Source organism: Venturia canescens, chromosome 2 (genome assembly GCF_019457755.1).
Source record: "Venturia canescens isolate UGA chromosome 2, ASM1945775v1, whole genome shotgun sequence".
NCBI classification, from domain to species: domain Eukaryota; kingdom Metazoa; phylum Arthropoda; class Insecta; order Hymenoptera; family Ichneumonidae; genus Venturia; species Venturia canescens.
Window position 1 is genome coordinate 24,065,982 of NC_057422.1, and position 23,232 is coordinate 24,089,213.

At 40.9% G+C, this 23,232-nt stretch overlaps 2 protein-coding genes across 2 annotated transcripts; both read left to right on the forward strand.

Annotated features, from left to right (window-relative positions):
* The first annotated feature begins 573 nt into the window (after positions 1-573).
* On the forward strand, positions 574-3,174 carry LOC122406299 (uncharacterized). Its single transcript, XM_043411694.1, has 2 exons — positions 574-1,980; positions 2,287-3,174. The coding sequence occupies exons 1-2, from the start codon at positions 574-576 to the stop codon at positions 3,172-3,174; spliced, it is 2,295 nt and encodes a 764-aa protein (XP_043267629.1).
* A 66-nt stretch (positions 3,175-3,240) lies between these two features.
* Positions 3,241-6,905, forward strand: LOC122406300 (uncharacterized). Its single transcript, XM_043411695.1, has 2 exons — positions 3,241-6,044; positions 6,686-6,905. Exons 1-2 carry the CDS (start codon positions 3,241-3,243, stop codon positions 6,903-6,905), a joined length of 3,024 nt encoding a protein of 1,007 aa, XP_043267630.1.
* The last annotated feature ends 16,327 nt before the right edge of the window (positions 6,906-23,232 follow it).

Genomic DNA, 23,232 nt, shown 5'->3' on the forward strand with positions numbered 1-23,232 from the left:
TTTCGCCGCGATTTCTCGGACGCTTCGCGATTGATTTCGCCGCGCTTTTTGGACGCTTCGCGAGTGATTTCGCCGCGATCTATCGGACGCTTTTGCGAGTGATTTCGCCGCGCTTTTTGGACGCTTCGCGAGTGAGTTCGCCGCGATTTCTCGGACGCTTCGCGAGTGATTTCGCCGCGATCTATCGGACGCTTTTGCGAGTGATTTCGCCGCGCTTTTTGGACGCTTCGCGAGTGAGTTCGCCGCGATTTCTCGGACGCTTCGCGAGTGATTTCGCCGCGCTTTTTGGACGCTTCGCGATTGATTTCGCCGCGATTTACCGGACGCTATTGCGAGTCATTTCGCCGCGCTTTTTGGACGCTTCGCGAGTGATTTCGCCGCAAGCTATCGGACGCTGTTGCGAGTGATTTCGCCGCGCTTTTTGGACGCTTCGCGAGTGATTTCGCCGCGAGTTATCGGACGACTTCTCGATCGATTTCGCCGCGCTAGTTTGGACGCTGTTGCGAGTGATTCCGCAGCGATTCTCAAAATCCGTCTCGGCATTTCTTCGAACATTTTCTCGACTCTTTCGCCATGACGACGGTTCAAGCCAAAGTTGATCGCCGTATCGCCGGTCTCTACAGCACATTCCAGTGCATAATCGGTCTTGCTGAGAATGCCCAAGAGGCATCCACCAGTAACACTTCGCGAGTTCTCGCAATAACCCGCCTAGAGCTTTTAGAAGCCGAATGGACGCGCTTCAAGTCGGAACATGCTCTCCTCCTCGACATGAATTGCGAAAATCTTCAGGAGCAGGCGTACTTCAGGGAGTCCGTCGAGGCTCAATGTCTTCAAGCATACGAAACGGCTAAAGTAGCCTATCTTACAATAAAGGAACATTACGACCGCACCGAGCCTACCGGCGCAATTCTGGCCGATGTTTCAGCCGTCGAATGTCAAGCTGCTCTTCGTCGGTCTCTTCCGGAAATCAAATTGAAAACCTTCTCCGGAGAATTTTCTAAGTGGCGGGAATTTCATGACATGTTCGTTTCCATGGTCGGTGAGAACACGTATATCACCTCCGTGGAAAAGATGCATTATCTTCGAACTTCGCTGAAGGGAGAAGCAGCACAACTTGTGTCCAATCTTCCAATCTCGTCCTCTTCCTTCGCTGCAGCTTGGGATATTCTCGTCGAGCGCTATGAAAATAAGCGTCTCCTCATTACGGCTCAACTCGACTGCTTGCTTGGCATCCCGAATATTACTACTCGGTCCGGTAAAGCCCTCAACAACCTTCTCAACACATTGTCTGAGGTCCTCCACGCCTTACAAGCGCTGGAGGTCCCCATTCAATCGTGGGACTGCATCTTGGTGCACATCGTCGCTTCAAAATTGGATCAACATCTTCGTGAACAATGGGAAGTCAAGCTCGGCGCTGCAAAAGAACCGGCAACTCTTCAACAACTTCGAGATTTTCTCAACACTCGGGCTCGAGCTCTGGAGAGCATCGAGATTCGTGTGCCCCAGTACTCTTCTCGGCAGTCTTCAACCGCAACGCCTCCCCCGAAACCGGCCACTTCACGGATGTCCTCGTCATCGGGCGCCGTCAAGGCATATACAGCGCAGGTCCCTTCAAAGGGTCTCATCCCTACAACCGTGGATCATAAAGCCGCCATGGCGTCTACGAAGCCTCTGAATCCGGGTGGTTCGGCAACTCAATGTTGTCATTATTGTTTAGGGCAGCACTTCGTTGCAAGGTGCCCTAACTTCAAGCAACGGACTCCTCAAGAGCGTCGGACGATAGCCGAACAGCGACGGCTATGTTTCAACTGCCTCGGCCCCCATTCTGCAGTCAATTGCAAAGTTACCGGACGATGCGCCGAATGCAGCGGCAAACATCATACACTTATTCACACCGGATCAATATCGGTTACCCCTTCACCACCTTCCGGAGCTCCTCATCCGAAACCGTCGGCATCTTTATCGCCGACTGAGCCTCAGGCTTGACTCCTCCAGAGTCACCAGTCGGATACTTCAAACGGAGCTGTAATCACGGACACTTCGCACTCCAACGGTTCATTTTCAGCGGGCACTTCTATTTCTTCCTGCCTTCCACCGGACTCTTCAAACATATTGTTAGCCAACGCCACCGTTGCCTCATACACTCGGCCATCAGTGCTTCTAGCAACTTGCCTAGCACTCATTTCTTCATCAGCCGGCTTCACTTCTAACGTACGGATCCTCATCGACCCCGGTTCGGCGTTATCATTCATTTCAGAGCGCGTAGTGCAATCTTTGCATTTAAAGCGTCAAGCGGCTTCTCTAAATGTATTGAGTCTCGGCAACCAACGAACTGGACGCACGCGGGGAGTAATCACCGCTCACCTGTCATCTATTTACGATTCATCGGCTTCCTTCTCGGTCACTGCGTTCATTCTCAGGGTGTTAACTACGCCTCTTCCTTCTTTCACCTCATCGAGAGTGAAATCCTGGCATCACCTCAACGGCTTACAACTAGCCGATCCGGATTTTCTTCAACCTCGGCCGATTGATCTCATCATTGGTGCCGATTTCTACGGCAAACTCATCGAATCGGAAGTAATCAAAGGCCTGCCTAATGAACCAATCGCCCAACGAACGTTGTTCGGCTGGATATTACTTGGGCCAATTTCGGAAACTTGCACCACTCCGGCGTCCCTTCATCACACGTCCGTCGAGGATGACGTGTCCCTTCAACTTCGCAAATTTTGGGAATTGGAAGAACTCCCGTCCGACGCTGCTCCCTCTGCAGATGAGGACACAAACTTCTGTGAGCAACACTTCAGGGAAACGCACACACGCGACGCTTCAGGTCAGTACACCGTTCGGCTCCCCTTCAAGTTACCTTCGACGGTTCTAGGAGATTCTTACTCGGCCGCTTCAAGATCCCTACAGCGACTTCGATCTCGGTTGGCAGAAAACGAGCACCTCAGCCAAATGTACACGGATTTTCTTCAAGAATACGAAGCTTTTCATCATATGACTCCGGTTTCTGATGTTAAACCAACGAAACCGTGCTTCATACTTCCGCATCGCGGCGTTGTACGTGAGCACAGCATCACAACAAAACTTCGGGTCGTCTTCAACGGGTCGTGCAAGACCAACACCGGCTTTTCATTAAACGACATACTCCATACTGGGCCAAAACTTCAATAGGACATTTCGGACGTACTTCTATGGATTCGGCAACATCGGTTCATCTTCGCTACTGACATTACAAAAATGTATCGGCAAATACTTCTACACCCGGATGATCAAGACTTCCAACGGATTCTATGGTACAATCCTAACAACGAACAGATCAGCTATAAACTCACGACTGTAACTTACGGCCTCAGTTGTGCCCCCTATCTGGCTATTCGGGTCATGCTTCAACTTGTCGAAGACGAAGGCCAAGAGTTTCCTCTAGCCGTTCCGTCGCTAACCAAGGGACGATATGTCGACGACATCTTCGGCGGAGCTGATTCTGTATCAGAGCTTCGGGACATTGCTCTTCAACTAGAACAAATTTGTGCTCGCGGATGCCTTCCACTTCAAAAATGGACCTCGAATTCACTAGCGGTTCTTCAACATCTTGACTCTTCAGCCTTACAACCTGAAGCAGTCTCGATTAATTCGGAGGATTCGACGACAAAGCTTTTGGGGCTAGTCTGGGATCCAATCAAGGATGTGTTCCGGTTCAATCTTCAGGCAAACTTCTCCTCAGCAATCACTAAACGGATCGCACTCTCGGAAACTGCTTCATTATTCGATCCCCTTGGGTTTATTTCTCCAGTGATTATTACTGCCAAGATCTTCATGCAGGAGCTCTGGCTCGCAAAACTGCAGTGGGACGATCTTCTTCCGGAACGACTTCAATTTCGGTGGTGGCAATTTCGCGAAAGTCTAAGCGATTTGCCCCTCATTTTGATTCCTCGGTGGCTACATTCTTCTCCAACGGACTCGGTCGAGCTTCATGGGTTTTCTGACGCTTCGCAGCTCGCCATGGCTGCTGTGGTCTATCTTCGATCATCTTTTCCGGACGGCTCGACGTCAGTCAGGCTCATCTCTTCGAAGACAAGAGTAGCTCCTCTAAAACGGCTGAGTATTCCTCGCCTCGAGCTTTCGGCTGCTCTTCTTCTGTCTCGGCTTATTTCATACGTCCAGAAAATGCTCCCCCTAAACGGCGCGCCTGTCTATCTCTGGACGGATTCATCGGTTACTCTCACCTGGGTCTCTTCGCAACCAGCTCGCTGGAAAGACTTCGTCCGGAATCGAGTTTCACTCATTCAAGACCTGACTTCAACGGCGAAATGGCGCTTCATTTCGGGAAAGGAGAACCCAGCGGACTGTGCTTCGCGAGGACTGACTCCTCTTCAGTTGTCCAAGCATTCTCTCTGGTGGTCCGGTCCCACTTGGCTAATGAACACTTCGGAAAACTGGCCGGCACAGCCACTAAATTTTCCCACGGACGCTCCACTTGAGCATCGGCCCGGCTTCAGCTTCACTTCAAATCTCGAGCCAATAGGCGAGATTTGGGATCTTGTTCATCGGTATTCTTCATTGACACGACTTCTTCGAATCACGGCAATGTGTCAACGGGCGCTTCATCGATTCAAGCGCTCCTCACCGGTTCGGACGGACATACAGCTTACTCCAGACGATCTTGAACAAGCAAGACTCTTCTGGGTACTACATATACAATCGGCTCATTTCGCTGCGGAACTTCGGTCAATCTCAAACGGAAATTTTTTGACACAGGGTCATTTCCTGTCGGCCTTGACTCCCTTCATCGATTCGCATGGAACCCTTCGCGTCGGGGGACGCCTGCAGCATTCCAGTCTAAACTTGGAAGCAAAACATCCGGCTATCCTCCCACGTCATTCGACATTCACGACGCTCGTCATCGCTGACGCGCACCTCAAGACTCTTCACGGCGGAACTCAATCGACCTTGACTCTCCTTCGTTCCAATTACTGGATCGTCGGAGGTCGAGCACCAATAAGATCATTCATTCTTCGCTGCGCTAAATGCGTTCGGTTTCGAGGACTTCGAGCTCAACAGCTCATGGGGCAACTTCCGATCAGTCGTGCTACTCCTTCTCGGGCATTCCTTCACACCGGACTTGATTACGCCGGACCCTTCACAGTAAAAACATGGCGAGGCCGGAATACGAAAACATACAAAGGATATCTGGCCGTCTTCGTTTGTTTTTCAACGTCAGCTGTTCACTTGGAACTGGTGACAGACTACACTTCGGATGCCTTCATCGCTGCCTTTCGGCGGTTCACGAGTCGTCGAGGCATTTGTCATACGCTCTATAGCGATTGCGGGACGAACTTCATCGGAGCTGATGCCCAACTTCAAGGACTCTTCAAAGAAAGTGCGGCAGAAATGCCACACATAATTTCTTCGCTGACTAACATCGGAACTCGGTGGTCCTTCAATCCCCCCTCGGCTCCTCACATGGGAGGAAAGTGGGAGGCCGCCGTCAAATCGGCAAAACATCACCTTCAACGGGTTATCGGGGACTCAGCACTTACGTATGAAGAATTTACAACCCTTCTTACGCAAGTCGAGTCAGTGCTAAATTCACGTCCGCTGGGCGCCATGTCAGACGATCCGGATGACTTCTCTGCCCTGACTCCTGGCCACTTCCTCATCGGCGAGGCCCTAAATTCAGTTCCGGAACCTTCGCTCACTTCAACTCCGGAGCTAAAACTTCCGTGCTGGGCCCAAATTCAACGGAGATTCCAGCAAATTTGGCAACGCTGGTCATCGGACTATCTTCAACACGGTTTAGCCACTTCCAAGTGGCGACATCCTCGGAACGAGATCCAGGTTGGCTCCCTGGTCCTCATCACGGACGAACGACTTCCGCCTTCAAAGTGGCCGCTCGCCAGAGTGGTCTCACTTCATCCAGGGGAAGACGAACTCACCCGAGTCGTCACACTTCGCACGGCGTCATCCACCTTCAAGCGGCCAATTTCAAAGCTCTGCATTCTTCCGGTTATTTCTTCGACAACATCGGTTGCCGAAGGCGGGGAGTGTGTTCAGAAAAGGGCATAGTTCGCCGTTCTCTCGTGGGAGGCCCTCAGTCGACGGTCGGTCTCTCGCTTGAGCTCGGCGGTGCTGTGCACCTCTGCGCGCGCTCCCCTCCCTCGTGCTTCGCGTGCCGGTAGTTGCCGGCGCTTTCTTCTCTCTCTTCTACTCGGGACGTTGCGCAAGACGCCACGTGCTTTGGTATATTTTCCTAAATTCTAAATTCTCTTCGTGGTTTTCTGTTCATCAAAATTTCTTGAAGTGTCCGGCTTAATTTCGCGATTTACGCCCGCGTTGTTGAAACGTTCCCTTCAAGTTATTTTCGGTTGTTTCTTAGTGGTTTTCTTTGGTTCTAACTTCGGAATTCTTTCGCCAACCGGCTTTCTTCGAACGCTTCGCCGCCATCTTGGCCACCTGCGGAATCTTCGAGAAAACATTGTGAACTCTTCAAGGAATAAAATCTGTGATATTTTTGTTAACTTTTTTACACGAAATTCCTTCGCTTTCAAGTTCTTTATTTTTCTTCACCCGGCAATACACTTCCATCCACGATCCCAACTCACACACCAGGAGATATTCCTTCAAAAAATTACACCTAATAGGGTTAGTATTTTGGAATTATTCTAATTGCATTCGAATTTGTCAGAAAAATGGAATCACCGAGGACAATATCGGTTGCCCTCTTACGCGAATGGGTGGAGGGTTGTCCAGATCTAGACGCTTTGTTGGACGCTGTGCGTATCACCATCCACGTGGCGGAGATGGCTGGCTCCCGTATATCGAGCAACGTCATAATCTTCAACGATGTGGTTGGAAGATTAATGAAAAACGAAGAAGGATATTATTTTGAAAAATTAGATCTGTGACTGTCTCCACATCAAATTCTTTTTTCAATTTTTTCTTGAAATGTATAATAATTCAGTTCATACAAAAATTTATTTTCATATGAAGAATAAATATATTTATTGCAAAAAGTAACGTTCTGTTGACATTGCTTTACATATAATCGTGGTTATTATTTCACATAAGAATACATCGAGAAAATTTCAATTGATTATTCGTATTTGAATTCAACGTGATTGTATTCCCCGCCGAGATAACGCATCAGGAGTCGGTTCTGATCAGCTGCCGTTTTCATATCCTTCAGAATGTTTTCCTCTTCGGTCAGAAATTTTGCGAACCTTGGAGGTAAAAATACTGCGAAATCATCTTCAAATTCCAGGACTATCCTGAGGCCGTATTTGGTGGTAACTTTACGCAAGTTGGTGACTTTATAATTCTTCTCAAGTTCCAACTCCTTGAGTTTTTTCACTTGTAGAAATGCAGCAAGACAACCAACTTTATTGATTTTTGAGAAATCCATAGTTTTCAAGTTTTTCGTATGAAATCGTGAAAAAAATTAGTTTCACCAGTCGTTCGAGTCTCAAAACGAAATATTCCTCAACTTTTTTGTAAGATAATTCAAATTCGATTTTGTTTCAATTAAACCTTTAACTTCTTCAATGTTTTTCAATAGTAGCAAAATTCGTAGTCGAAGATCACGTTGTTTTAAATCGGTGCGACTCATTTGAATACTAAGTGCAGAATAAAATTTGACATGCTTAATTCGAGCCTTATATATCCTGCTACATCACTTTGTTTATAGGAATGTTCTAGAAGCTTTTGGAGGTCATCGAATGTTAACTCAAATACGCATTTGTTGTAACAGGAGAAGTCTACTTTGAAAATTCCCGTCAACACATCTCGCAGCACGATTCTTTTATTTTCAAACTGTTATCTCAATCATCAACGCTCGATTATTTTTCGAGCCAATTATTCTCGGAATCCCTTAAACCTACCCCCTCATCATCACCTACTACGTCGAACCCTTCATGACACCACATTTTTCAACGTCGTATCGGATTTCAATCATCGCCGCATATTTTTGTCGAACCAATTCCGTCATCGCGTCAACCTTGGGTGAATTCCCAGAATCCCTCTATTTTTCCCTCCCCCACTATCCCTCGTCAAACCTTCGATGATGACGTCATCGGCCGAAATTGTCATCCTTCGAGAACATTCCCCCTGGGGAACGAGCGACCCTGATTACCCTGCAATATCCTGTGATGACGTTATCCTTCGAGAACGTTCTGACCCGCATTACCCCCAGGAGAGTGACCCCGCAATAACGTGACGTCATCATCGAACCTTGGAGAACATGACGTCAAGGACACGTTGACCCGCATTACCCCCGGGGAACGAGTGACCCGCATTACCCCCTGGATCCAGAACTCTCCTTGCTTATCTACTGTAGAGATTTCTCTACGTATTGCAAAGCGGATTTTGAGTTGTCAAGTCAAAATCGGTTGATGAATAGTAAATGCGGATCTGAGTTGCTCAATCTCAGATCGGCGAGCGTAAGCGGGTCTAGCGTGATGAGGACTAGACTGGCCTCGAGACTAATTCTCGGTGCCCTTTTATACGAGAAAAATCAACAAAGAATAATGATAACAATTTAGCGGACTTCATGATTGTCCCTGATTCGCTCTTTTATTTAATCGCAAACCCGTTAATTGACTCTAAGTTTCTTGATTGGTTAATGTTTCATTTCGTGTGATATTTTATTGGTTGATTGATTCTGACCAATGATAAATTTTGATTTCACTCAACTGCGCTTGAGCGAAAACTCGTAATCACTAATTGAGGATGTGTCATTTTCTCATTCGTTGCTTCTAGGCCTTTCGTATTGGCTGAATTTTGTGATTGGCCCTCACAAGCTTGTCGCTGCCGCGCGCGAGTCAGGTTTGAATTTGAAATGAGTGTTTGATTTCTATAACTTAAACTTTTCTTAAGTTTTTGAACGCATTTGCTCTGATATTGCCATCAATTAGTCTGTAAAAAGATTCTCTATAGATTTGACCTTATTTTCCAATGAAAAATGAATTATTTACTGTAAATTTGTGGAAATTGCTTTTCCTTGTGATCTATATCGAGCGGGTTGATAAGCGATCCCGGACGCTGGCGCCTCTATTTATTTATCTTCACACCGCGCGTTGCCGCGTCAGTACGGCTGTGTACGCTATTGTCGAGCGGTAAAAATTGAAAAAAATGTCCATCTAACAAGGAAACATAGGGAGGTCGACCCCTCCGATTTTGATCTAATTTATATATGTTGTAGTACATCGAAAACTAAGAGACACGTATTTTTTCTTATCGGCCCATAAACGGTTTAACGGGGTGAAAACAACCCCCGAAGATGGGCACCTCACGGGGTGGTTTCTCAGTTTTGCATATAAGCGCTTTATGTATTCGAATGAAACCAACGCTAAAATATTTATATTGATAAATCATCGAAAACGCGCCCAAGACTTGTTAGGGGAAAGGGTTTTTAAGGGGCGAACAACCTCTAATTCGAAAATTTTATTCTGTACCATAAAAACTATTCTTCCGATTCGAACGGTACCAACTGCATTTTGTAGAGGTCGAAAAATTAGTCGATACGTGTTTCGGGGTTTCTCGGAAAAATTCGCTTTTAAGGGGGTAAATCACCCCTTTCGTCGTAATACCTTATATCATTATAAAAACATTTTTATTCTCAATTATATTGTTGTACGGTAGCACAACCACTTATATATATTATTGGAATGTCTTCAAACTCGAAAATAAGTTTACCTTTGACCATATTTCTACGCGAAATCATCCCCGTATCGATAATTTCCACATCGCCCCTTTGTGAGTTACGATTTAATTATTATGAATGGAAATAAAGCATAGATTTAAATGTGATAAGCTATAGACCATAGAATGTTGTACATTCGAAAGGAATTCCTGCCGCAGAGCCCCGTTCAGAAAAATATGGAAAATTAGATTTAATTATAAAGTATAGTATGTATATCCATATTAAATGATGTGAACACTCCATGCTACGCTCTGTAAATTTATATAAAGAGGATGGATCAGTCGGTATATCGCAACCGTGAGTGCGAGAGAGATAGCTGCAAATTTCGAAATCGAAATTCTTTGACACAGTTTGACCGATTAAAAAAAGGCTCTGTCAGTCGATTTTTGCCATCGTTCTGCGTAGGCTGACAGAGCCTTTTTTTAATCGATCAAACCGTGTCAGAGAATTTCAATTTCAAAAATTCCAAGTGAGGTTAGTCGACTGATCCATATTCTTAAATGATACATCAGAGTACAACGGAATCGATCGTGATTTTATCGTGATATGACTATTATTCGGAAGATAGATATGTGCGTAGTTATAGTTGTGCGTAGGTTGTAGCCTTGTGCCATCTGTCTCCTTGTTTATCGTTCTGCCAAGCGTGCTTATCTGGCTTGGGTGTTGCGTATATTTTCATATTCCTCAAAGCAATTTTTGGAGACAAATATCAGTTCGTCACGGGATATTCAAGTGAAATATACACCGCTATTGCACGCGTAATACAAAATGATTGTAAATCCATTAAATGTTATACGACTTTTATTGATCACGTTTGAAGCGATGAACATTGCTGAAAGCCCAATCAATAATAAAGAGCGGGAATTGAAAGAAAATATCGAAAAATTTTTACTGCAAAGTATGCAAGATTTTACCGGAATGGTATTGAAGAAAATACTTTAGATTTTCAAGAGCCTAATAAAGAGTGTGAGGCGAATCCTATAGAAGATAATGCGATGGAATGGAGTCGTGGAACACCATACGATACATGTTCGGCCGATGAAGAAGATTTGAGCTATGATTATAAAAGAAGAGCAGTTGAATTTTGGAGGAGCGGAAAGAAAAAGAACTTAAGCGTAGACACTGTTAAACACCGATTCAAAAAAGTGACATCTAAAAGTTAATTAAAACGTTGGGCTCATCAATTCAACAAAGGTGGAACATACATGGAAAAACTAGCTCGCATATCTCAATATACATTGGAAAATATGAAGAGTGTTGTTGATGCCGGCTTAATTGTTCATAATGTGGATCTTCGGAGGTGGGCCCTACAAGCACAAAAAGAGATGGGATTTGAAGACGTTCGGTTCAAGGCTTCCGATTGGTGGTTGTTGAAATTTAAGAAAGCTCACCGTATAACATCTCGAAAAATTAACAAATTTGTAACCCGAAAAACTGTAGAGGAAGGAGCAGATTTGCAAAGAGATGCAGATAACTTCGTTAATGAAATTAAATCTCTTCTTGAACAATATGGTTTACAAAACATATACAATTCAGACCAAAGTGGGTTTCAATTAGAAATGCATTCAGGACGAACATTGGCAGTAGAAGGCACAAAACAAATCGAATGCCTTGTGCAGTCAGTGTCTTCGACAACTCACAGCTACACTATACAGCCCACAATATCTGCAGAGGGAAAATTATTATCGCCACTTTTCATTGTTTTGAAAGAACCTTCCGGAACATTTGGACCAATTATAGAGACGACCTTATTCAAACCAAGTAATATCTTTTTGACTGCTTCCAAGTCAGGAAAATTCACTTCAGGTATTTGTATACCGTACCTTCTTTTGTATTTTCAGCTATAAGAAAAAAAAATTGTTTCAAAATCTGTCAATCCTACATATGCAAAGAAAAATTAAAACAAACGTTATCTTGAATTTTGCAGATCACTTTAAGATGTGGCTGGAAAAGGTCTTTTTCCCTAACATCGGTTCAAAAAGCGTACTTTTGATAGATTCATGGAGTGGACATTGCACACAAGTAGTCAGGCAGGTTACACCGATTGGAAAAAGCATCAAAACAATGATCATACCAAAAGGTACAACCGGAAGGAGTCAACCACTCGATGTATATGGATTCAGAATATGGAAGAATTTTGTTCGACATTTTTCAGACGCTGTCTTGTTACTCGATTATGATCTCAAACTACCTTTAAGAAATAATATAATCAAATTGCAATCTTTATCTCATAATCAGTTATCTTCTCCAAGGTATCAAAATTTGTTTCGATATGCTTGGTACAAAAGGGGTTTACAAGCGATAAAACTGAAGAATTTGTCAACCCTGTCAAATTTTCTTTCGGACAATCATCGAGACCTCAATGTGATGTTCAAGGTTGTGAGAAATTGGCAATAATAAGATGTTCGTGGTGTAAGAAATTACTTTGCTTACAACACTTTTTTGATGAATACCATTACTGCACGGACTATAAAAACTAATAATAATCTGAAAACTATATTAACGTATTATGATGGTAGTTGAATATGTATTTTTGAGTTTGAACACATTCCAATAATATATATAAGTGGTTGTGCTACCGTACAACAATATAATTAAGAATAAAAATGTTTTTATAATGATATAAGGTATTACGACGAAAGGGGTGATTTACCCCCTTAAAAACGAATTTTTCCGAAAAACCCCGAAACACGTATCGACTAATTTTTCGACCTCTACAAAATGCAGTTGGTACCGTTCGAATCGGAAGAATAGTTTTGATGGTACAGAATAAAATTTTCGAATTAGAGGTTGTTCACCTCTTAAAAACCCTTTCCCCTAAAAAGTCTTGGGCGTGTTTTCGATGATTTATCAATATAAATATTTTAGCGTTGGTTTCATTCGAATCCATAAAGCGCTTATATGCAAAACTGAGAAACCACCCCGTGAGGTGCCCATCTTCGGGGGTTGTTTTCACCCCGTTAAACCGTTTATGGGCCGATAAGAAAAAATACGTGTCTCTGAGTTTTCAATGTACTACAACATATATAAATTAGATCAAAATCGGAGGGGTCGACCTCCCTATGTTTCCTTGTAAGTTAAGTCTAGCATTAAAACTTATGATATCAACTCGAGGCCAAGTATTTAATGACAATTCAGATTATTCATTCCTACGGGCACCATCAGGAACTTGAGAAAGTTCGTATGAATCAAAAAAGTTACCATTTGAGTTACGTGCAGCACTAAAATTTATGATATCAATCGGAGGACAAGCGTTTTATTAGTAATTTCGACTTTTAACAATATGAAACTGTTTCAAGAAGCGTTCAAATAAAAAAAAAACAAAAAAGTGAATAAAGTAAATATTTACCAGAATTTTTGTTTACAATTTTTGTGGTATAATGCGAAAACGGGCGATCATCGATGTACTCGTTGAAATTTTTTTCCCCGAGAGAGAATTTTTTCGGTTTTATATCAAATCATTTGGTAAAGGTTGTAACGAGTTAAATTTGAACAAGAGATGTGATGGCACGGTGAGAGAGGAAACGTCGGGCAACGACGAATAATTCCTCTCGAGAGAAATGTTTCCGAGTCAAATGCGAGCGTTACTTCTGTTTTAGTAATTTTATTTCGAATATTTCATGTGCGAGCAAGCGACAGCAAACGAGACGGAAAGAGCGGAGTCGAATCATCGTTGAAATTATCGAAATCCATCGCACGGGAAGGCATAGGCCGGTCGTCAAGGTTGTAAATATTATCATCGTTGCCCGTCGAACTCTCGAGCAAGGATCGCTAGTTCGGAGCCCCACCCGGAGCTGTCTCACCTCGCGATGCGTGATCAAGCATCGGGAATCATCGGAACATCTCGGCTGCCAAAGGTCATCGTCGACCGTTCAAGCGAAATTTGAAATGGAGCGAAGTCGTATTAAAATCTTCGAGAAGGATCTAGATTCCCGCGAGTAGGCTAAGCTTGTATCCGAAAACTATAAGAGCGCGATTCCGTAATTGCTCGAGAACTTTTCATTTTGGAACACAACGCAACCTGATGTCTTCTCTTGAGCCGTTGCTATCCCGTCAAGAATCCGACATCACCGGTAACTTGGAGAAAACTCCGTGGTCTTTTCCGGAGTCCTTCTTGACTAAAACCGTAGCGGTGAGCTGTCGTTTAGCTTTCTTTTTGTGGTTTTGATTTCGTATCAAGAGACTCGGTAGAGTCTCGGGACAAGTACATTGACAGCCCTGTCGTCTGCTGGCCCGAGGCTCTTGCCGAGACTATATTTTCTCTGAATAAAACGATTCGACGTGGTGGGGGTAAAATTCGCATGTGATTTTCTTTAATTACGAAGCTCATGAGTTATGTACGGCTTTGAAAATTGAACTTTCAGCTAATTAAGAAGTTCTCTATCGAATGAGCCCAAAATCATCATGATCGGTGTCGCAATTGCTGAGAAAAAATTTTGCACGGGCTTAAGATTATGCATAAAATTACTAACACATTCATGATTTTCGTATCTGTATACGCGTACTCTAACCGCTACAAACATAGGCTCCTTGGCCCCCACGATCATCAATCCCCGGTGAGAGAATTTTTGTTGCAACCAATGAAGGGTGAGGGAATTTCTGGGCCAATGACATTAGATAAAAAGTACAGGGAAGATTGGCGGAAATAAGCTATGGAGCTGGAGAGCTCGAAAATCACCAGCTGAAGTTTCGCGTCATGTTGACGTTTGGGGTTATGTTATGAAGTGCGTGCGGGATAAATAAAAATAATTTTCGCGTCATCTAATGAAGTGCATATTAATATTCAATTTGTTAAAACTTGTAGTATACTAAACCAGTATAAAAGCGGCCGCGTAAATGTAGTCTATGATCTGTGTGTGAAAAAGAATATAAACAATCCGTGATGCATATGTCAACGAAACTTTTCAAGATTTCATTATTTCGTTCGATTGGAAATAAGTGTCAACTGAAATAATCTTTCGATTAAACCAGAGTACGCGGAATATTGTCCAGTGTAAATATATCGTCAGTTGCGTGATTATATATCATGTGTAATAATGAAGTTTAATATACGAGTTCCCTTTGATAGCTGTGTGGTAACGAACCGGCCGGGGTTTGACGTTACGAAGTGCAGGACAAATGTAACAAACGTTCGCATAGTTAGTGAATAATATAAATAAGGCAAATCAGTTTATCAAAAATAGGTCTGGAAGTTGTAAGGAAAACCGTTCGTCAACCTATAACGTCAAATTTTCTTTTTGCGATCTGAAATATTATGGTTGATAATTAATAAAACAAGAACACACGGAACTGTTAGTATAATGTGTGAAACTCCAATTGAATAATTGTTTTCTAATTTATTTCTTGTGTCATCATTATTTTTCAATATTCCAATATTTTGCTTCCTATTGAGTTTGGCTCTGCTCTTTCCGATCCTTTTTACTCCATCGGTCTGCAGCAGATTGATACATATTAATAATTCGTTGCCTAATATGTGTCCTATGATTTTCTACTATTTCTTCATGCTGATCGTGGTAACGTGATTCAAGAGGTCTCCAACTATGATCATCAATCGCACATTTTGTACATCAGATTCTGAAAACAGTTTCTTGTCTTGATATAAGTGTAGTTATTCTTTTTCCACCTGGTCTGTCGAATAATAAATTTTGAAACTTGTTCCAAAAAGTCTTTGGTTGCTTTTTTGCTGATAATATGAAAACTCGAATCTTGGCAATGCGGTAGGCAAACACAAATATTGACAACAATACTTATGAAATGACGTGTATGTTGAGTATTCCTATTGTGCAAACTGCAAATGTGGAATTATTGGTGAAAACATTCATTACGATAAGTCTACAGGTGCTCAGTTTTGGATGCGATTAAGTATAATGCCTGCCAACATGATGAAAACATACAGAAATTCTGAATGCAATGTGCGCTATGTCATTTTAGTGTAACATCATGACTTTTAACAACTTTTCACTATAATACTGTAGATTTGAATCATTGAAATACAGCAAAAATTTGCAAACTAAAAAATTTCTATATTGAGCCATTCATTTTACTTTTTGACTCTCACTATAACAAAAATATGAAGTGAAAAATTCATTACAAAAGTCTGCGGTTGCTCATTTATGGATGGATTAAAAATTACTGTCTTCCAAACTCATTGCGCAGATACATTGAATCGCAGCAGATACCTGCGAACTCTGAAATTTCTGTGGATAAATATATGTGCTAAGTATCACGCCCTATCTTTGATTATGGTAATATGTAATGGAACTTGATTCAGCAAGTTTTAAAGTGTTTCTTTTCAAACAGTATTGAAGTTTGTATTACTGCGGTATGGAGCGAATACCTTCTAACTTTCATATTTTTGTGTTGCAGCATGTGTGCCAATCATTTAAATTTTTTACTCCAACCGTAACATGTTATCTCAAAAATTCATCACAAAAGTCTTCAGCTTTACTAATGAACTTAATTCTCCATTTTATAAATTCTATGCTAAATTTCTGAACTTCTAAATTTATTTCTAAATAATCCTGAAATGAAACTGTTTACCTCCACAACCAATGCAGGTACGTTAAACGTCTTTGAATCCCATTGCTCTGTTGAATTAAGTACGCTCAGTTTTTTTTGCTCTTTGAGTTCTGACATAAAAAATGTTTCCGGGTGCCGTTTTTCGGCAACTATCAAACTGTAGATAATTGGATCTCAGCAGCCACTTGCAAACTTTGGAAATATATTTCATGGGGAGCACGTTTTAGATGACACGAAAATGTCTCGATTCAAAATGCAAAAGCGACATTTAAATATGGTCAGTTCTGTTGGATTTTTTGTGTCTTGAATTTGATCTAACTTTTACTTGAGTTTTGGAGAAAAAGGATCAAAAATATCTGTTCGATTAAAAAAGACTCTACATCACTTCTTTCTAGGTAAAAATCGCCAAAGTCTAAGGATAGATCTATGGCAATAATTTTTCCCATCAAATTTCACGAAAAATAGGTCTTTTTTCGTGGAAACCAACGTTATAAGCTGAAAATCGTATCCCGGCCTCCAACCCGCTTTCGACCGTGCTCTTTGGTTCCCCATTGACAAAAAATACTAGAGTACAAGAGAAAAAATCGCCAAAGTCCAAAAACAGACCTGTGACGAAATATTTCCAGTACAATTTTTACGAAAAATAGGTCTTTTTTCGTGGAAACCAACGTTGTAAGCCGAAAATCATATCCCGGCCTCCAACCCTCTTGCGACCGTGCTCTTTGATTCCCAATTGACAAAACCTACTACAGTACAGGGGAAAAAATCGACAAAGTCCAAGAACAGACCTGTGACAAAATATTTTCAGTGCAATTTTTACGAAAAATAGGTCTTTTTTCGTGGAAACCAACGTTATAAGCTGAAAATCATATCCCGGCCTCCAACCTGCTTTCCACCGTGCTCTTGGGTTTCTAATTGACAAAACATATTAGAGTACAAGAAAAAAAATTGCCAAAGTCCAAGAACAGACCTGTGACGAAATATTTTCCGTACAATTTTGACGAAAAATAGGTCTGTTTTCGTGAAAACCAACGTTATAAGCCGAAAATCATAAATAATTCATAGAAATTTAAACTGAAATGCCTATTGTCAGCTGAACATAAATAAGGAATTTTTGAGAAAAAAGACGTGATATCAAACCATTAACTTCCCCTAGGGAAAAAAAGGTTGGGACAAGTACATTGATGGTCCCTCGTTTGCTGATAATTCCATCCATAAAAAAAACTTTAAAAAAAATTTATTCAAAACATTGTAAAAAAATTTATTTAAAAAAAAAAAACAAAACAATCCGAAAAAAATTTCACAAATCTTGAAAAAACATTATCTTTAAAAAAAAGTAATCTGTATCTATTTTTTAAAGTGTCCAAAGAATCACATAACAAGTAAAAAATATAAAACCGAAAAATCGCGCTTGAAATCATTTTGGAAACCGATGCCTCATTCTTCTTATGAGATTCGAACAGCTAAATCAACTGAAAAAAATTCCATCTAATTTACGTGCAGCACTAAAGTGTATGATATCAATAGAAGGACAAGTAATTTATGAGTAACTCCAAATTTCAACATTATGGAATTGTTCTAAGAAGCTTTTGAATTCAAAGAAATCACATGCAAGCTAGTCATTTCTTACTCTATGGTGGCAGAAACTTATTAGAAAATCGATCCTTTTCAGACTCTCAGGAGCTTCTCGTATTATTCACAATATTCGACGTCGATTGGATCGATACAAATTATGTTTGAATATAAGTTAAAAGTACTTGTCCGGCCCATCACTATTCATTCAAATGAAAATCAATCATAAAAAAACAAAATTGTACGGCAGAATCCGGTAAAAAAATTATTGAAATGCGTTTTATTATTAGTTTAATGTTCTTAATAATAGTGTAGGTTAGTTATACCGAATGAAATTCGTTCGCTGGAAGAATTGAGAAGTAAAAGTTGCCGTCATTGCAATACAAACTGGGGAGTAATTTTGGAAGCTTGAACATATTTAACGTGCAGAATGTTTTTTATTTATCGATGCACAATAACATTCCTTGTATTTTATAGGGCAGTTCATTTCCATTCTTATTAAATTAGTGCTATTAAAGGAAAATTCCCTCTGCATGAATATTTGTACTCCATCAGTTCTAGAAAAGCCCTGATTTTTATTTGAATAAACAATTTTAATGGAAAGTGATGGGCCGGACAAGTACTTTAACTCATATTTAAACATAATTTGTATCGATCCAATCGACGTCGAATATTGTGAATAATACGAGAAGCTCCTGAGAGTCTGAAAAGAATCGATTTTCTAATAAGTTTCTGCCACCATAGAGTAAGAAATGACTAGCTTGCATGTGATTTCTTTGAATTCAAAAGCTTCTTAGAACAATTCCATAATGTTGAAATTTGGAGTTACTCATAAATTACTTGTCCTTCTATTGATATCATACACTTTAGTGCTGCACGTAACTCAAGTGGTAACTTTTTTCAATTTATCAAAAAATACTTGGCCTCGAATTGATATAATAAATTTTAATGCTGCACGTAAATTAGATGGAATTTTTTAAAATTGATTTAGCTGTTCGAATCAAATAAGAAGAATGAGGCATCGGTTTCCAAAATGATTTCAAGCGCGATTCTTCGGTTTTATATTTTTTACTTGTTATGTGATTCTTTGGACACTTTAAAAAATAGATACAGATTACTTTCTTTTAAAGATAATGTTTTTTCAAGATTTGTGAAATTTTTTTCGGATTGTTTTGTATTTTTTTTTTAAATAAATTTTTTTACAATGTTTTGAATAAATTTTTTTTAAAGTTTTTTTTATTGATGGAATTATCAGCAAACGAGGGACCATCAATGTACTTGTCCCAACCTTTTTTCCCTAGGGTATGATATATCGAGAAGAGCGCTCGAATTATGTTGAATTGAGTATTGTATTAATTTCGAGAGCGATATTGTTCCGGGGTAACGTTCGTGCTTGAGAGATCGGTTCACTTCGTCTTGCGCGGCAAAAAAAAAAAAAGATCAGTCGCCTTTCGCGTTGTTCTTTCGAGAATTGCCGAGAGTAATTCACATTTCCGGTTCCACGATAGTCCGTAGGTTAAGAAATCTGTCAAATGTAACGAATACTCGTTAAAGGATGTTTTGTCACTCATTGTCGGTTTAAACCCGTGCAAATATTGTAAATCGAATTTTCCAGAAAGTATTTTTATGAAAATTGCTTATCACTTCTTTTCTTGTGTCTGATTTAATCTTGGAAATAAATCTTGTTCGTAATTCCGGAAGCTCGTGTCTGGCATGCGAATTACTTTTGTCTTCGTTTTCAACCTCGCCCCTCTACCACCTCGTATCCCTACAGCTACAGCCGGGAAAACCTTACAATCTCGTGTCTCGAGAGATTCCAATAGAAATTTGTTTGAGGAATACTCGAACTGGCGCCCAGGTATTCTCGAGACCGAGGCTTTGGAGCGACTAGTAGGAAAAGTCGTTACAAGGTATATAAAGTAACCCCACCTTCACAGAGGGGGGGGGGGGGGGGGGGAGGTACCCGCACTACAACCCCGATGAAAATGGCGGCGGTCACCCCCCCCTTCTTTGATTTTTTATGTCAAAGTTTAAACAGTGTTATAGCGAATTTTCAGATTATCTACTTATACATACATCCAAATGAGACGAAACACACACACACACACACAATGGCAAACACACACATTCAATTTCGTGTATACAGTCACGGATGTTTTGATATTGTGATGACAAATACGGATTACGGGTAATCCAGCACGGCACCTTGTTTTCCACCCAACGGATAGTAGGAATACAAAATATGTTGACATATATTTCTGAATTACCTTTATTTTCAAATTTGTGTAACGATTCAGTCAAGTTCTGTATTCCGTGGGATCATGAAACTATATCAATTTTTGCGAATAGTGGACGATCGTGACGATTTATTAAAATATTTATTACAGCAAAACGTCATAAGAGAAAGTGTAATGTGCCGGCTGTGCGGTTCTCTTGTCACAATCAACTTAAATACGTTACAATTGCAGTGTAGCTCCTCCAGTTACAAAACTGTGAACAAAAAAAAAACGGCAGCGAATAAGGTGTACTTTTCGCGTCTCTGCGTTTACGGGCACGTGGTTTTCTAAGGTGCACCTTCAATTACAAACTGTATGCCGGTTCATAGCGTATTTTGTGTGGCTACCACCACCACACGTTGCTCGTTTAATGAGTGAACTGTCAATCACCAAGAAGACTGCCATCGATTGGTGTAATTTTTGTTGCGAGGTACAAATTTAAATTTAAATATTTGTCGAGGCTTGTATTCTTCATTTCTAATTCATTCTTATAGATTCCTACAATATTTATATTTTTCCCGTGCTAGGTTTTCTCTTTTTGGGTTGAGAAAAATAAAAAAAAAATCGGTGGCCCCGGCTGTATTGTAGAAATTGACGAAGCGAAGCTGGGAAAGCGTAAATACAATAAAGGTCACCTCGTAACAGGACAATGGGTATTTGGTGGCATAGAAAGTGGCAGTAAACAACTGTTTATTGTTCCCGTAAAGGAACGGAATGCCGATACCCTCTTAAGAGTCATTAAACAGCGGATTAAGAGAGGAACGACGATATATTCAGATTGTTGGCGTGCGTACTCCGCGCTCAACAAACGAAGATTCAAACATCTTACAGTGAACCATAAAATAAACTTCGTGGATCCTGATATTCGCGCTTATACGCAAAACATTGAGAGAGTGTGGAGAGACCTGCCAGGTGCTGTGCCGAAATACGGTCGTGTTTCAAAAAATTGGTCTTTTTATAATTCTGAATTTTTATTCAAAAGAGAATACGAGTATTCAGAGGGAATCCCAGCTTTTTTCCGAATTATGCGCGAGATGTTTTCCATCGTAGATCTTCAGGTTCCTGAGATGCAAGCCTGAGTCATGCCCCCGTGAGTTAAAATTATTAAAATTACTAAAATTTCAATTTTGCGCGTGCGTGCGTGTGTGTGAACACTCAAACACTAAATACTTCCTGAAAATACATTGAAAAATCCTTATGCCACTGTTTGAACTTTGACATAAAAAATCAACGGAGGGGGGGGGGGGGGGGTGACCGCCACCATTTTTCTTCGGGGTTGTAGTGGGGGGGAACTTTCCCCACCATTCCCCCCACTCCCCCTCCCACAAGTGGTGGGGTTACTTTGTATACCTTTACCATTATGATGTTTAAAAATAATTTCTCCAATGAATTTAGTCAAGTTCTGACGATTTCATAACAATTTTTATATTATTCAAATGTTCGTAGTGATCCCCGTAATTTTTCAACGATTTTGAATGTTTCCACCATTTTGGGAGATTTAAATCATTATTCGTAAAGTTTACGAATTTTTGCCATTTTTGTGAAGTTTTTTCGCCTTATTTATACATATTGCTTTCAATTTTTTTGATGAAATCATTTTGAATAAAAAAGATATTAAGGATTTTTAATGAAACAAATGTATTCGTTGATTTTCCCCAAAATTTGACGGAAAGAGAGAGAGAGAGAGAGAGAGAGAGAGAGCGATGAAACATATAATGCCCACCAAGTCCACCAGAATTGGCCTTTTTAAGAAAAATAAATTGCATTCTGAAGCTAGAAATTTTTATTTCATTAAAAAATGTGCTTTCAATAACTTTTTGAAGCATTCTTTTCTATTCATATTACCATACCCCAAGATAGAATGTTGATGCACACATGTCGATGCATAAAATTTTCAGTCTGCATGTATAGACACCAAGGTTCAACCGGAGAAAGAAAAAGTATAAAACGTGTCAAGACCAACAGAGTTGTTTATTTTCCTATACATATGCATTGCATTCCGAAACCATATATTCTTATGCCATTCATAAATGAGCCATCGATGACTTTTTATAGCATTTTGAATTATTTTTATTATCTATTTTTTCTATCCACATTCCATAATCAAATAATAGGAAGTGATTATACTTGGTGCACATGTCAATACTGAAACGTAACGCCCGCGGAGCGGCCCGAACTCGCTCAAACGACCGACATATTACGCGAACTAAAAACATCGCGGAGTGATGGACAAGCGTGCGTTCCAACCAGCGTCCATCTTGGTTACTGGCACAAAGGCCCGAGCAAGCCAGCGGGCAACGCTCTGAACTGCGCCACTTGATCAAAATTGACACTAGAGTTATATTTTTTTATTTGAATTATTTTCAATCTTTTTATTAATCAATATGAGCATAATTAGGCTCAAAATGACCGTAAAAATGGCCGCTATCCAGGAAAATTAATAAGGAGATTAAAGCTCGTAGAAAATTTGTGTAATTTCAAATAAAGCTACATGCGTGTTTATGGCGCATGCGCGGAGGAAAGCGTTCATGGGCTATAGGAACCCGAACGTGACTTTTCCCGATTTTCCGAAAAAAATTAAATTTAACAATACTAAATACAACAATGAAGCCAAATGGTACAAATAATTGAACAATGGCAATTTTCATTAAAATTTTATTATTTTAAAGTTACGCCGAGCTGGAAATCATTGAAAGCGGAATTCGGCGCATCGGGCGAAATAACGATCAGCCCATAACAAGGCGCGAATTATGGCAGCGAGCCAATAGAGAAGCCCGTTACAAAAGAATGCGCATAACGCGTCCGAAACAGGGAAATTCGGCGTTTGAAAGATTTTAGAGTAGGGAACGGGGTATAAAAGTCGGTGCATTGTTTATTCGAGAGGCAGTTCACCCTACCTTTAGCACCAACTCGGATCTCCTAGAAGAACTCAACTAGCCTACCCTAGCGGATTGTACGACCAGGCATCGGTCAAAAAAAGTACAAAAACGACCGAAGTTGGTCGTTTTTCGGTTGTTTTCGACCAATTTCGGTCGTTTTTGTACTTTTTTAGACCAATGCTTGGTCGTACAATCCGCTAGGGTAGACTAGAAAAATACGCTCTATTCTGGTATAACCTAAAAATCCTTTTTCCTAATATTCCTTTGGATGCCTGGGATATTGGTGAGA